This window comes from Hypomesus transpacificus, chromosome 13, assembly GCF_021917145.1.
Source record: "Hypomesus transpacificus isolate Combined female chromosome 13, fHypTra1, whole genome shotgun sequence".
Taxonomy (NCBI): domain Eukaryota; kingdom Metazoa; phylum Chordata; class Actinopteri; order Osmeriformes; family Osmeridae; genus Hypomesus; species Hypomesus transpacificus.
This window is the reverse complement of record NC_061072.1, coordinates 5,838,544-5,855,153: the sequence shown is the minus strand read 5'-3', so window position 1 is coordinate 5,855,153 and position 16,610 is coordinate 5,838,544. Positions and strand designations below refer to the sequence as shown.

The following is a 16,610-nucleotide window of genomic DNA, read 5'->3' as shown; positions in this document are numbered from 1 at the left end:
AAAGCAGAGAAAGGGGAGGTAACCCTCCCTCTTATTACGACATAAGAAGATTTTCAAAACCGAGCGTTTGAGTTTCCATTTTCTCAAAGGCAGAGGAGAATTACCAGGGCTTGGTTTACACCTATCAACATTTCTAGCCACTGGGGGACCAAAGGCAGGCTAGGGGAACTCATTAATGTTAAATAACCTCCTAAAGTGAAATGTTAATGTCATGGGACCTTTAAGACTATGTGGTGTCAGAAACAGGCTGGCATAACTTTGGCAGTTACATTACTCTGTTTGAGCCTCTGCAGGTTTTGAAAAACTCAAAAGTATATAAATAAAATTGTTCCCTGTTCATATCAGGCTTACACATCTGAGGTAAAACATACATACATTTTATGGATTGTATTAGAATTTATGAATAATATTTTATGCTAGAAGACATGGTCAACGAAGGCATTATTTTTATAACCTTTAATATTTACATGATCACAACAAGTTTGTAACTGGTCACAATGTAAACATATAATATAAATTATTGTTTGATAGATAGAATCCAAACTAACCATAGAGTGGAGGTTTATATGGTGAACTAAATATTTGTCAAGGATTTGAAAACATCCAGAATCATAATAAACAGGTGTGACAACAGCTGGGAATCATTCCATGCATTGGTAAAGAGAATCATGATCTTAACTAAGTGAATCTGAAGAGTCTAAAATACAAAGACACATTAGCCGTTATTGTCTGAAAAGTGGTCAAATGGAATCATAATTATGTTCACTGTCTACTGAACAGCTTAGTATCTAAACACAAAAACCTTTCAGCTAACATTTTACACTTTGTACATAGTGGTACCTTTTCCTGGTTGTTAATTGCCCTGACACATATTTATATAATACATGAAGTGATCAAAATTGAGCCATCTGTAATAAAATAAGTAACAGATTGAGAATTGGTGTAATGATTTGTGTAAATAACAAAAAGGTTAATTAAACTAACAAATACATATATTCAGCTTATTGGCTGAATATATACATACGTACATAGCATACTGACCTATATAGAATTATAGGTCAATTTAAAAACAATAAACCAGAGATGGATTCTTTTTGGTTTTCTTGTCTGCACATTACTGTCGAAAAGTTTCATCTTTCATCATCATGTGCGGGCTTTCCTGGTTCTCCATACGACGCCGAGGACCCATCATAGCTGGTAAATAAGTTTTTTTTTTTTTTAACTCCCTTTATTGCCACAAAGACAGCTCCCTAGGAATACAGTACTGTGCAAAAGTCTTAGGCACAATAAAAATAAAATAAAAGTTAAAGAAAAATGCTTTAAGAAATAATAAAAAATAAAAAAAATCCAAAAGGTTTTGCAAAATTGCACATTTATACTGCTGCACAAATAAAAAATGTCTTTGATTAAATGTTGCATTCAAATCTGATACACTTAAACGAAAAAATTTAGCAACATTAAATTTCGATTTACTATAATTCTAATGTATTTTTACTACAAATAGGTACGGTACAAAACTTTCTGCATCACTATAAGTATCCTCATCTGCCTCCTCACCGACGAGACACAAGAGATGTCGCCTACTAATTAATAAACTGCTTTGCGCAATTCCTGTGTTGTTCTTAATTACGAATGAATTATTAATAATAAAAGCTGCCTTCGTGTACACACCACCCTCATCGAAACATAATTCGAAACATAATTCAAGAAAAGCTGTAGCATTTCATTGAAGAAATACAGTATGAGACATTATTTGTGTAAAAAATCTTGAACCCCCAAGACTTATGCAAAGTACTGTATATTTCAAAAGTCATGTGCTCAATTGGAGAGAAAAATGTGTCCACTTACTCTTATGTTTGAATGATTTTGATCTTCGGGGTGAATTTGAATTCTGATATTGAAAAACAATAGAACCGTTACAAAATGTGGACACAGTATGGAAGAGTTATAGCAATGCACATGAAGCTTGATGATCTGTTCTGTTTGTCATGTCCATATTATGGCATAGTATCTATTAAAATATTGAGATGAACCCCTGTGACAATGGGATTTTGGTTTCTTAAATGCATTCAATTTCAGGCAATAAAAGAAACATAGGCTATAGGTTGTTAAACTAAAAAGACGGCACTAGACAAATAGCAATGTCTGAGTAGTGATTGGCATAAAATCTTAATTAAGACAGAACAAGACAATTATATTATCTCCACAGTTTTGTAGATTGGGTTTCAACTGAATAGTGTTTAAATATTTAATGCCAACATTGCATTGATTTCAATGTATATCTAATAATAAATAAAACTGGAAAATTAGCGCTTGTAAAATATTAACAGTCATATAGATATTTCATTTCATTACGAAAATAAACCTTTTGTGGTGAAAAAGATCTTAACTAGAAAAAGGTTTCAGTTTATAAAAGTTTTAAGAATGGGGAATTGTCAATTGGAAAAGAATGAGTCATGAATTGGGTCTCTTTAGACAAATGTAAAGATGATCTACAAATCTTTTTTTTACTATCTGGTGGGCTGACTGGCCCATCCCACAACCTGGAAGTCGGTGAAAGCTCCAAGCTCACTACACCTATGCCTTTACTGTTTGATACACAGCAGTTCTGGGTATCATGAAGAGCAACTGGGAGGTCTGAATGGTAAACTGAAAACATTGGGTGTCACACCTTAGGGGAAGAGTGAATATTTCAAATAATATACAGGTACCTTATCGGATTTTCTCTTCTTGGCTGCAAAAAGAGGGATTTTAGTGGAACTCATCATGGACAATATGTAAGGTTCTCATAAAAGCACATATTCAACACTGGATATATGAGACCATGTGTAATCAGAGAAACTGCTCACTATATTATGCTATGCATGCAATTAAAATGAGCATTCTAGGTAACATTAAAGGTGTGTAAGGTATGTTACAAGTAAGCAATCAATAATGCTGACATTAATCAGTTGCTTTGTTAAAATACTAGAAACTTGTCGGTTACCTTTTTTTTCGGTCCCATAAGACCAGTCATTATCATTGACATCATCGTTGTCCTCTTGATCACTCTCTGATTTGTTATTGGTATTGTTACCAGTCACTATTCTGTGAGAGAAAGCATGAAGTGATTCAATGGAAAAAGTTACATAGTATTACACAGAAAAGAGTGTAGATCAGTGGTGCAAAACAGATGTGGACATGACATTTATGGTCAGAGGAGCATGCGTGGCATGCAGTGGCAAGTCTTAAGTCTCACATATTCGCCTTGAGACTCAGGCATTTCAACCATTTCTCACGCAACACCTTGTATTTCTCACGCTGAGAGGTAAGGGATGACTTGTGCCGTTAAAATTAATGGATGAGGCGCAGGCATTCGTTGGTAATTATCCTGCAGAGTTGAGAGCAACACCCCCCAGCACTGAAGCCTGTAAAAACTATAACAACCATTGTAGTTGTGGTGCTGCTTATAAGGTGCTGTAAAGATAATACCATGATTTGCTTCTCAGTACATTATATACGTGTGAAATGAGTTGCTGACAGCATGTGCAAAGCGCGAAACCTTTGTTGCACTGAAATGTGGAGTTAGACCGTTGAACAGTTTCTCACCCGTTTTCAGCTCAGGTTTTATAAAGGCGGGGCAAAACCCAACCTACCTACGTCACAGCTACCTATCTACGTCAGATCACAGACAGTTTGTATAACCTGCATTCTGTTACTCAGCTGGTATGATGCAAAGACAAAGTAATTAACACATAAAACACTCAGAGACTGCAGGTAGGTATGTTCTGATATCTGCAATAGGGGTTATGCGCAACATTCTTCCGGGTTCTACAAAACAGATGCAACTACTTCCGGCCAGCCGCTATTGAGTAAACACAGCGTAGTAATGGCCACCCTCTACCGCCGGTGTTTATAGAAACTACCCTTAATTACAATTTCCGATGTACACAGTATTGGCAAACGAACGTCCAGAGCCCAGAGTACTCTGTTAGACAAAGTATTTAAGTTTTACGCCTCATTTATTCATAATTATGAGGGTATCATGTAGCTTTTACTAATGGCATCGGATATAGCGATTGTGTTAACTGCTAGCTAACATGACAGTCGGCTAGTTAGTTTAGACGTGTATGCTATCAGTAGTTTTGATTAAAACAGTCAAACGAAGACTGCATTTTAGCGATGGGGTTATAGTACCTACAGTATAATTACTACGATGTCCTGTGTGTTTATGCTGGTCAACCGTAAGGTAATCCATCTGACTGTAGGTCTAGCCTGATGTAGAGAGTAATACAACTTATAAAATCCTTGAACTTCCCTGTCAATATAAGTTATTTGGATCACCTAGCGATGCAGATGTGTACGGACATGAGAAGCGGAAACGATTACATCTGTTATCCGGTTCATACGCTGGGCGCTCCGCATAACCCCTATTGATTTAGCTAAGTGTTGCTGCTAAATTCAATAAATTTGAGGGGCGGAGCTTCTGCTCTTTCAGGCGACACGCCCCACCAGTATCAAGCAGAGAAGGCTGCTGATTTTCTCACAATTTCAAAACCTAATTTAATCTACTTGTCAGTTTTTTTTCCCATTCGAATTTGGATGTGTAGTTAACAACACATTCTTCTGTGGTGTGATTAACTTGAAACTCATTTTCAGTTCTGCTTTACAGCCACTTTAACATGGCAGCGGCAACCAGCACCCCCTGTTGACAGCAGGAGAATTTAAAATGATTTGAATTGAAATAAAGTTAATTAGTTAGGTACATTTTTCACCTTTAGTCATACAATTGTTCAAAATATAATTTAGTTTTTATTTGATGTCAAATATGGTTTGTGATTTTGAGAAATAAATATGTTTCAAAAGTCGATCTGGTGTAAATGACGTAGCTACGCTAAAATTTGAATATTCAAACGAGAAAACAAACTCAGCCAACTATGGCGAGTCAGAAAAGAATATCTGATTTCTTTACAAATCCATCAGGCCAAAAGCCAAAGCCAAATTCAAACGTGTCTGCGGACCCTACACAGACGCGTCTGGTGTTGAAGTATAAATCAAACTTCCTGTGCTCTGGTCTAACAATTTATGTAGTTTTTTCCTTTAGTTTGTTAACCATCTTTATATGTAACTTTGACAATGCATTTACAAAAAATATTTTCAAGTCGCTGTCTTACCTGCGGTTGGCTATGCGGCTGCTGTTACGTCCCATTCCCAGGCACTTCTCCAAGTGTGGGGCAAAACGTGAAGCAGCAATGCTTCGGCTGCAGTTGGGACACACACACTCCTTGTTCTTCCACTGGTTGTACACCTGCCCAAACACGTCCACCCCTGGCTGGTCCACAATTTCTGGAAAAGTATTTTATTACAGCACAAAAAAAAACTCTAAAGAATAAACTAATGACAATAACTTTGAGAGCGGTCGGCCTGAACAGTTCCGCCCTTTTCAAGAACCTGTGGAAGACACAGGTTCTGAACACTTGTCGGGGCTGTGCACATGGCTGGTAACATTGTACCCAACATTTTTTTGTTTTGGTCCAACATAGATTACCCACATGTACTGGTTATATACCCGTCAACACCCCGATTAAAGTTCTAGGTGTGAACGAGTTTTACTGAGTACAGTAGGTGTATTTTTTAGGGCTGTGAAATGATTAAAATGTGTAATCAAATTAATCACATGTTCCTGTGGATTAATCATGATTAATTACAAATTACAGATTTTCCAAATTGTTGTCATTAGTGTGCGTCTTTGATTTTGCGGTACCTTGATGCTCGGAGTCACCCGTTGCCACTCGCAAAACTTTGGTGAACCCCTCGTCCTCAACAACATCCATCAGTCTACAGCTTTTTGCAATACATTTGGCAACTGTGCTAGTCACCTTGTCACAGGCAAATTTAGGGCCCTACGCTGTTCAGTGAGGGTGGTTTGGCGCATTCTACTTGAACTCCCCTCGCCGACCAACGCATGCTTCGCGTTGAGGTGGTATAGGTTACTTTAGGCTGGTATTGCTTCGGTGAAACGATAACATTCAGTCATTTAGCATTCAGTCATTTAGCAGTCGCTCTCTTATCCAGAGCGATAACGTCTTCCCGCAGAGTGTGCATATCACTTTGGTTTTATTGGATGTTCCATCTTAGTTTTTTTGGAACACGAACTTCTCATCCAGAAGTTGCAGATTGGGTGGAATTGTGGGTATATTACGTTAAATCCGTCAAACCAAAATAAAGAATTAATCCTGTAATTTAATCATAACGCGTTAACGCGTTATTTTTCACAGCCCTAGTATTTTTATCATGTGGTCTTTGCAGGACTCAAATGTGTTTTGTCATCAAGAGACAAATTGATAATTTTACTTAGGTCGTTTATTTCTGACTTTTCAAAATACTTTTACACTGGAACCAAGGACACTGTTGAAGATAATGCATCCAATTCAAGATCAACAATTTGATGTTGTTTGTCATATTTCATCAACTTGTTTTAACTTGATACAGAACAAGCTCCTAACTGTACATTACTGTGGGACTTATTCAAACAGCTTTAACCTATGAGCATTTCCCTGCAACTGTGCTGCAGGCCAAGTGGGTAGGAGAGAGAACCTCAGTTAGACTGCTACTCGTTACATTGCTACATGTGTACGCAACTTGGGTCAAGAGCTGGGTCAAGAGTTGGATCAATCTTGTTGAACACTGGTTGCTCCTGAACATGGACCTTGTTTAGTGCACACTACTGGCCATTGCTTCATACAAAAAATCATTTTGGTGACCATGTTGATGAAAGTGTGGGCAATTTAATTAGCTTCTCTATTTTACCCAGTGAAACAGATAGTAAATCACAAACAAGATACCAGGGCGTGTTGATTGGTCTGAGAAAGTTGGAGTTTGGTCACAACATGCATCTACTGTAGGCCGTAAGGTGAAGCCGTTTTTCGTTTCATCCCGTTCCCATATATGGGGCACTACATTCCTTTGATTCTGATAAAAACCCCTATTGGTTTTGAGCAAGAAAAAAAAAGTTATCCATGTGGAATCCTGCTGTTATTTTTTTATTAGTGTTTAAAGTAGCACTAGTTCTTTCATCGCGTAATTATATTTTGATCATGAGTGATGAGGAAATCATCACGTGCTTGCCGCTAGACCAATAAGGCGCCTTCCTTGAGTCACCACCTTACCGCGGTGGAGGGGTTTGCGTGTCCTAGTGATCCTGGAAGCTATGTTGTCAGGGGCTTTAAGCCCCTGGTAGGGTCACCCAAGGCAAACAGGTTCCAGGTGAAAGACCAGACAAACCGTGGCTCAAAAAACCTACCTCGAAGAAAAACAACAATGGTTCTCAGTTGCCCCTGCCCGGAAGCGGGTGACCGGGGCCCCCCCGGAGCCAGGCCCAGGGGTGGGGCTCGATGGCGAGCCCCAGGTGGCCGGGCCTTTTCCCATGGGGCCCGGTCAGGCACAGCCCGAAGAGACAACGTGGGACCCTCTTCCAGTGGGCTCACCATCCGCAGGAGGGGTCATGGGGGTCGGGTGCAGTGTGACACGGGCGGCGGCCGAATGCGGGGGCCTTGGCGGTCCGATCCTCGACTGCAGAAGCTAGCTTTAGGGACGTGGAACGTCACCTCGCTGGCGGGAAAGGAGCCTGAGCTGGTGCGCGAGGTAGAGAGTTTCCGGCTATATATAGTCGGCCTCGCCTCGACGCACAGCGTAGGCTCCGGAACCAGTCTCCTTGAGGGGGGCTGGACTCTCTTCCACTCTGGAGTTGCCCTTGGTGAGAGGCGTCGAGCTGGGGTGGGAATACTTGTTTCCCCTCGGTTCGGCGCCTGTACATTGGGGTTCACCCCGGTGGACGAGAGGGTAGCCTCCCTCCGCCTTCGGGTGGGGGGATGGGTCCTCACTGTTGTTTGTGCTTATGCACCAAACGGCAGCTCAGAGTACCCACCCTTTTTGGAGTCTCTGGGGGGGGGGGTGCTGGAAAGCGCTCCTCTCGGGGATTCCCTCGTCCTCCAGGGGGACTTCAATGCTCATGTGGGCAATGACAGTGAGACCTGGAGGGGCGTGATTGGGAGGAACGGCTCCCCCGATCTGAACCCGAGTGGTGTTTTGTTGTTGGACTTCTGTGCTAGACACGGCTTGTCCATAACGAACACCATGTTCAAGCATAAAGGTGTCCATATGTGCACCTGGCACCAGGACACCCGAGGTCTCAGTTCGATGATCGACTTTGTAGTCGTGTCGTCGGACTTGGGGCCGCATGTCTTGGACACTCGGGTGAGGAGAAGGGCGGAGCTGTCAACTGATCACCACCTGGTGGTGAGTTGGCTTCGATGGTGGGGGAGGACGCCGGTCAGGCCTGGCAGGCCCAAACGTAATGTGAGGGTCTGCTGGGAACGGCTGGTGGAACCCTCTGTCAGAATGAGCTTCAACTCCCACCTCCGGGAGAGCTTCGATCATGTCTCGGGGGGAGCCGGGGACATTGAGTCCGAATGGGCCATGTTCCGGGCCTCCATTGTTGAAGCGGCTGACCGGAGCTGCGGCCGCAAGGCGGTCGGTGCATGTCGCGGCGGTAACCCTCGGACCTGGTGGTGGACTCCGGAGGGGAGGGATGCCGTCAAGCTGAAGAAGGAGGCCTATCTGACTTTATTGGCTGGTAGGACTCCAGAGGCAGCTGATGTGTACCGGCAGGTCAAGCGGAACGCGGCTTTGGCGGTCGCGGAGGCAAAAACCCGGGCATGGGAGGAGTTCGGCGAGGCCATGGAGAATTACTTCCGAACGGCTTCAAAAAGGTTCTGGACCACCATCTGGCGGCTCAGGAGGGGGAAGCAGTGCTCTGTCAACACTGTATACGGTGTTAATTCCACCAACATGCTTTCCGACGTGGAGGCAGAGTCTGGGGACATCGGGGGGGGGCCCTTCTATCTCTGGGGCTGAGGTCGCCGAGGTGGTTGAAAAGCTCCGCGGTGGCAGGGCCCCTAGGGTGGATGAGGTCCGCCCGGAGTTCCTTAAGGCTCTGGATGTTGTAGGGCTGTCTTGGTTGACACGACTCTGCAACATCGCGTGGACATCGGGGACAGTGCCTCTGGACTGGCAGACCGGGGTGGTGGTTCCCCTCTTTAAAAAGGGGGACCGGAGGGTGTGCTCGAACTTTAGGGGGATCACACTCCTCAGCCTCCCTGGGAAAGTCTATTCAGGGGTCCTGGAGAGGAGGGTCCGTCGGATTGTCGAACCTCGGATTCAGGAGGAGCAATGTGGTTTTCGTCCTGGCCGTGGAACAGTGGACCAGCTTTATACCCTCTGCGGGATCCTGGAGGGTACATGGGAGTTCGCCCAACCAGTCTACACATGTTTTGTTGATTTGGAAAAGGCGTTCGACCGTGTCCCTCGGGGGCTCCTGTGGGGGGTGCTCCGAGAGTACGGGGTACCGGATTCCCTGATCGGGGCTGTCCGGTCCCTGTACGACCGGTGCCAGAGTTTGGTCCGCATTGCCGGTAGTAAGTCGAACTTGTTTCCGGTGAGGGTTGGACTCCACCAGGGCTGCCCTATGTCACCGATTCTGTTCATTACCTATATGGACAGAATTTCTAGGCGCAGCCAGGGTGTTGAGGGGTCCGGTTTGGTGACCTCAGGATCGGGTCGCTGCTTTTTGCAGATGATGTGGTCCTGTTGGCTTCATCGGGCCGCGACCTTCAGCTCTCACTGGAGCGGTTCGCAACCAAGCGGAAGAGTTCAAGTATCTCGGGGTCTTGTTCACCAGTGAGGGAAGAATGGAACGCGAGATCGACAGGCGGATCGGGCATCTGATTAGGATGCCTTCTGGACGCCTCCCTGGTGAGGTGTTCCAGGCACGTCCCACTGTGAAGAGGCCCCGGGGAAGACCCAGGACACGCTGGAGGGACTATGTCTCTCGGCTGGCCTGGGAACGCCTCGGGGTCCCCCAGGAAGAGCTGGTGGAAGTGGCCGGGGAGAGGGAAGTCTGGGCCTCCTTGCTTAGGTCGCTTCCCCCGCGACCCGATCCCCGGACAAGCGGCAGATGACGGACGGACGGACGGACGATGAGGAAATCATCACGTGCTTGCCGCTAGACCAATAAAGTGGCCGCTTTTTGTAACAACATTTAAAAAGTCCAAGATGTTTTCTCCATCAATCTCGTAAATATCAACTATTTATTATTATATATTAGGAGGTGTATTATATTTTTGCTTATCATAGATGTAATCTATGTTCTGTGTACTTATATGTTATGTCATGCCAGGTTGCTTTGCGTTGTCTTGTCCTAAGAAATTTTCAGTGACCAGTCTGACCTTGTGTTGTTCTGTGCATCTGACAATAAAATACTTGACTAGAAATCCTGCCCCTGAAAGTGTGTTGCAGGTAGTCCGCTGCAGTTGCAAGCAAGGCAAATGTGAGGCTGGAAGATGTTCCTGTATGTCTGCAAGACTTTCTTGTCTTGATTTGTCGGTGCCAAAATTGTGCAAATGTTACCCAGGAAACAGAGGAAGGGCTACATGGGATGACAGCTCTGACTATAGCGATGGGGATGATACTGATCCTAATGGATGAGACTGATGATTAGGGATGATACTGATGAGGAAAGATGATACTGATGATACTGATGAGTAAAAATGTTACTGATGAGTAGGGATGATACTGATGAGTAGGGATGATACTGATGATTAGGGATGATACTGATGAGCAAAGATGTTACTGATGATTAGGGATGATACTGATGAGTAAGGATGATACTGATGAGTAAAGATGTTACTGATGAGTAGGGATGATACTGATGATTAGGGATAATGCCGATGATTAGGGATGATACCGATGAGTAAAGATGTGCAGTGTTTCCCCTATGTTGATTTTACCGTGGCGGCCCGCCTTGTTGTCAGTTCATTTAAGCCTGTTATTGTATTAGTCTATAGTTCTTGCAAATTTAAATTAAGTTAACTGGTGATTTTCGTTGTTTGTATTCTTCCATTGCTAGCGAAATTGCACGTCTGTTGATTCGATAGCGATTGCTGCCCTTGCTCACGTTTGTATTTTAGGTGCATTATTATGCTTAAGTAGCCTAGTTTTAATGAATAAACAGTGGGTATATTGTTATTATTTGCTACAGAATGCTTAGCCAATCAAGATCAAATGAAGCAGACAGTATACATGCTTCCGAATGGCCTACCTTAATCTGTAGGCTAGGCCACCGCATTTACAATAAGTTGTTACGTCAATTATTAATTGGCAGCATTTATGCCATTTAGAACATACTGTAAGGTGTCTTTAAGTATGCTAATTGTATTTATTTAGGGGAAATAGGACGAAAATATGTGCAATATTCAATATTACATTAGCTATTAGATAATTACATTAAGCTGCTCCGAAATATATATATATACCTGACCTGCCCCCACTGCAAAAAAAAATCTTAGGGGAAACACTGATGTTACTGATGATTAGTTCAAGTTCAAGTTCAAGTCTTTTATTTGTCAGGTGCACAGAGCAACACAAGGTTAGACTGGGCACTGAAATTCTTAAGACAAGACAACGCAAGCACTTGGCATAACATAACATATAAGTACACAGAACAAATTTACATCTATGCTGAGCTTAGATAAGTGAACTTCCTAAATATACAGATAGCAATAAATAAACGACTATACTAACCCTAACACTAAAACTTCCTAAATTACAGATAACAATAAATAGTACGCTATACTAACCCTAATACACAAAAAAAAAAAAAAAAAAAAAAAAAAAAAAAAACCTGTTACAACCCTATAAACTAATCTAACCTAAATGGAGTACAGTGCAGTAGTGCAAATTTACAGATCAGTGACTTTGTCAATGACCAAACAGGAGCCTGGTGGCGAGGTACAGTAGTGCAATGTTACTGAAAGAGCAACCAGTAGCTGAAAGTGACAGTGTATAAGTGACTAGTTTGCAGTAAAAATGTCCATATCAGTGTCCATTGAGAAGCCTGATGACCCTTGGGTAGAAACTGTTGTCCAGTCTACGTGTGCGCGACCGGATGCTGCGGTAACGCCTGCCAGAAGGCAACGGGGTAAAGAGACTGAAGGATGGGTGGGAACAGTCTCTTAGAATCCTGCTGGCTTTCCTAAGGCAACGTGTGTGGTAGGTGTCCTGTAGGGCTGGGAGCTTCCTGCCGATGATGAACTCAGCAGAACGGACCACACTTCGTAGGGCCTTGCGGTCCCGGTCTGTGCAGCTCCCATACCACACTGTGATACAACCAGTCAGAATGCTTTCTATAGTGCATCTGTAAAAGTTAGTAAGGATGACTGAGTCCATACCAAACTTCTTCAGTCTCCTCAGGAAGAAGAGGCGCTTACGGGCCGTTTTGACCACCTTGTCCGTGTGAACAGACCAGGTGAGGTCATTGCTGATGTTCACCCCGAGGAACTTGAAGCAGCTGACCTTCTCCACTTCCGATCCATTGATGAATAGGGGTGCATGCTCCTCCTCCTGCCGCCTCCTAAAGTCCACAATCATCTCCTTGGTCTTGCTGATGTTAAGAGAGAGGTTGTTGTCCTGACACCATGATGTCAGGGTGTCAACCTCCTCTCTGTAGGCTGACTCGTCACTGTCAGAGATGAGGCCCACGATGGTTGTGTCGTCAGCAAACTTAACGAGGAGGTTGGAGCTGTGCGTAGCCGCACAGTCGTGGGTGAACAAGGAGAACAGGAGAGGGCTGAGCACACAGCCCTGGGGGGTGCCTGTGTTGGTGATCAGTACAGATGAAGTGCGGTCACCGATTCTCACCACCTGTGGCCTCCCCGTCAGGAAGTGGAAGATCCACTTGCAGAGGGAGGTGCTTAGTCCCAGGTCCACAAGCTTGGAGACCAGTCTGGAGGGGATGATGGTGTTGAATGCAGAGCTGTAGTCAATGAACAGCATCCTCACATATGTATTCCCCTTGTCCAGGTGGGAGAGAGCGGTGTGCATGGTCAGAGCGATGGCATCGTCTGTAGACCTATTGGACCGGTATGCAAACTGCATAGGGTCCAGTGTGGGGGGCAGCGAGGAGCAGATGAATGATTTGACTAGCCGCTCGAAGCACTTCATGATGATAGAGGTCAGTGCTATTGGGCGATAGTCATTCAGACATGTGACCTTGGTGTTCTTGGGCACAGGGATGATGGTGGTCCTCTTGAAGCAGGTGGGGAGTACAGACAGGTTAAGGGAGAGGTTGAAGATGTCACTGAAGACCCCTGCCAGCTGGTCAGCGCAGCCCCTAAGGGCCCTACCTGATATGCCGTCTGGGCCAGGTGCCTTGCGAGGGTTGATCTTCTTAAAGCATAACCTCACCTCAGCTACAGTTAGTGTAGGCACACCACTGGCTTGGCCTTCAGGTAGCTCCACTGCAGGGGGTTCACTGTCCCTCTCAAAGCGAGCGTAGAAGGAGTTCAGCTCGTCTGGCAGTATTAGGATTAGGGATGATTCTGATGATACTGATGAGTAGGGATAATACTGATGGGTAAAGATGATTCTGATGTGTAGGGATGATACTGATGAGTAGGGATGATACTGATGAGTAAAGATGATTCTGATGAGTATGATACTGACGGGTAGGGATAATGCTGATGAGTAAAGATGCGCTGTGTTGTATTTTAGGTTGTCTTTGAGCTGTAATTAATCTATTGTAGAATTGTCAAATGTTTGGCATTATTCAGAATTAAGTGACGGGGTAGTATTTTGAGTCATATCAGCCAACTTGGGCCAGTGTGCTTCTTTCTTTGTATCTTTCTTTGATTATACTGTGCCTACTGAACATTTTGATGTATAAAACATCAGTTTTGCTAAATTTACAATGTGCATGTTTAATTTTGCTTGGTGCCAATCCATAAAGTTTAAGCATATAAGCATACAAATGTACCATATTTCATGGTCTACATTCACACTTGAGTATACTAATGCACCAATACCTGTCTCAAATGTTTGGGTACATGTATAAATGACAGTTTGAGAACTATTTTGTGTTGCTAAAATGAATACAAGCAAAACCAGCAGCCTAAGAATTTAGTTTTTATTTATTTAAAATTATATACATTTATGGATCGTGACAAAAAACTTCAGGATATTTTGCGGAGAACTTTTAACAAAATCCATAAGGGTGTTGTCTTTGCAAAAATGATTTTAAAAAGTAGTGCTCAGGTGTGGGAACGAAAATCACTTTCTAGCCACTTTTTCCTAGTTCACCTTATGGCCTACTACTCTGTACATTGCTGCATTGATTTTTGGTTTGACCCCAAGAAGTGCCAGATGATGAGAAACAATGCTTGTATTCATGCCAGCAAGTGGTGTTTTTGTCACCTTTTGCCACATTCAGTAATTTGCTTGAATACAAACAGTGTTCAAGGTGGGCTTTTCTCACCCTACCTCACAGGCCAGATTCGTGGAAGGATGTGGTTAACACATGCATACTAGACTAGTCTTAGCTTTGAAGGCTGTAGCTTTATCAGATCTGCGAGTGGCGTCTTGGTCGTGTCTCTGATTAGTGTCCTTCTTGCTCGGTCATCTTGTTAGGAAGGAGGGCCTGATCCAGGCAGGCTTTCAGTGGTGTCATACACCTTCTACTTCTACATACTTGTCCTGATAGTGTTCCAAAGCCGTAGAATTTTGGATGCTCATGCACCCCTGATCTGTGCCATTTCACATCTTTCTTTTACATTTTAGCAGACGCTCTTATCCAGAGCGACTTACAGTAAGTACAGAGACATTCCTCCCGAGGCAAGTAGGATGAAGTGCCTTGCCCAAGGAGACAACGTCATTTGGCACGGCGGGGAATCGATCTGGCAACCTTCTGATTACTAGCCCGACTCCTCACCGCTGAGCCATTTGACTCCCTTTTATCTTTTAGAGATAATTTGAAAGCTCCTTCATGCTCATAGTTGACTGTTTAATTTCCAGCGGATTCTACCGACAGATGTGGCTGAATTTATTCTGGAATTATGTGAATCACAACATTGTAAAATGTGGATTTAACTTGTGTATGATTTTGAACTTTTCTTGTATGTTAGCTAATATGATTGATATAAGAGGACAATTATCTAACCAACTAAGCTCATGTTCAGCATTCAGAAAAGGAAATGAGTAACAGACACTTACTAAATGGCCAGAACTGGAATACGACAATCTGTCAAATATAGCCATAGCAAGAAAAACTCAAGTAAACTGTGAGAATCTTCTGAGTATCATGCCAGTCAACTAAAACATCCTACTGTGAGGCACTGTGCACTTACCAAAGTCCTTCATGCTTTCTTGGTCAGTGTCTTCCAAAAAGAAGTAGCCCTGCTTGACGGCCCGGTGGACTTCAAAACAGAGACCGAGACAGGCGTCTTCTATCAGCTCAGACAAGACGTCCTGAGCTAGGCCCTGACAAGCCAAAGAACCAGAGTATTGGGAGGGGGGGGGGTTACTCAAAGAAACTATCACACTGCACAACACTATAACAATTGGAATGAGTTTTTACAATGTGAAATGGACAATAAGCAAAATAACAAAACAAAGAGCACACCTCTAGTTTTACCTCTAGTTTGCTGTTGTCCAGACTGGACATTGAAACCTCCTCCATTTTCATTTGCCAGAACGTCAGGATAAGCCAACACCTCTGTGTTCATACTGTTGTGCAGCAAGTGCAGCAATGGTTCAGACAGGGACAGATGAGAACTGCATGTGGACGAAACATAATTAACCTACAAAATGGACCCTTTGCAACTTCTAATAAGACCATTCCTTGTGAAAGTACTTTAAGAGATACTTACCGCTGCAGTACAAATTATGTTATGATGCGCAGATTCAGTATATCACGTTCGTAACCTGTTTTGAATAAATACATGATGGCCTCTTAGTATTTTAGCAATGTTGCGGTATCAGCAGGCCCTATGAATGTTAAGAGACTTTTACCTTCGACAGTCCTGATTTACATTATTTTCTATATATAAGTGATAATGTAATTACAAAATAATTGTTACAGACACCAAATCATTATCATTTTTGCTGAGGCAGTCCGGTGATAGAAAAATGGCATGGGCATCGACTCAATTGCAAAGACTAAACAATGGGAAACATTTGTAACCCACTGAATTAACCTTTAAAAGATGTAATTAACTTTTCCACGACCGAATATATACTGTTCATCAGCAGTCTCGTTCGTCCGACAAATGACAGATGACAGAAAATTACCACCTCGTAAATTAGCACATGCCTTGTGAAAATATAAGTCAAATAAATGACCACAATTTCGGCTTTTGTTTACCTATTCCTGCAGACGTCCATCTTTAGACAACAGGGCTCAGGCAGTAGCAATCGAGCACTACAGCTGTAACCTATGAAATCATTGTCCAGTCAAACGAGTAGATACCGTAATCAGTTTGAGAACGATGTTTCAATTCGCGATTCTTATTTACCGTAGGCTATTTTTACAAAAATAGTTCAGTTTGTAGCTTTTAATTAATTGTTAAACTACATAACGCATCCATGTGCGTAAGTCTGAGTTCTTAAAGCTCTTTAAAAAAATAAGCCTCTGATGCCGATCAGTCATCATTTAATTCATTCAAGTAGTGTTACTAAGTATGCAATATAAACATTACGATTTGTTGTCATTTTTTCTCTTCATATTCCTCAGTTAATGACAA

General features: G+C 43.0%; 1 protein-coding gene across 6 annotated transcripts; it reads right to left on the bottom strand.

Annotated features, from left to right (window-relative positions):
• Window positions 1-449: 449 nt before the first annotated feature.
• Window positions 450-16,315, bottom strand: atxn7l3b (ataxin 7 like 3b). Of its 6 annotated transcripts, none has more exons than XM_047032753.1 (9): window positions 16,232-16,308; window positions 15,738-15,792; window positions 15,491-15,594; window positions 15,216-15,348; window positions 5,154-5,325; window positions 2,987-3,087; window positions 2,712-2,734; window positions 1,849-1,891; window positions 450-1,194 (listed from the first exon to the last, which is right to left on the bottom strand). In XM_047032753.1, the coding sequence occupies exons 3-9, from the start codon at window positions 15,551-15,553 to the stop codon at window positions 1,115-1,117; spliced, it is 615 nt and encodes a 204-aa protein (XP_046888709.1). In that variant the 5' UTR covers window positions 15,554-15,594; window positions 15,738-15,792; window positions 16,232-16,308; the 3' UTR covers window positions 450-1,114. The 6 variants fall into 6 exon arrangements, with proteins under 6 accessions (XP_046888709.1, XP_046888708.1, XP_046888712.1 ...); XM_047032752.1 differs by having other exon boundaries at window positions 451-1,194; window positions 15,491-15,642; XM_047032756.1 differs by having other exon boundaries at window positions 451-1,194; window positions 15,503-15,594.
• Between the last annotated feature and the right edge of the window lie 295 nt (window positions 16,316-16,610).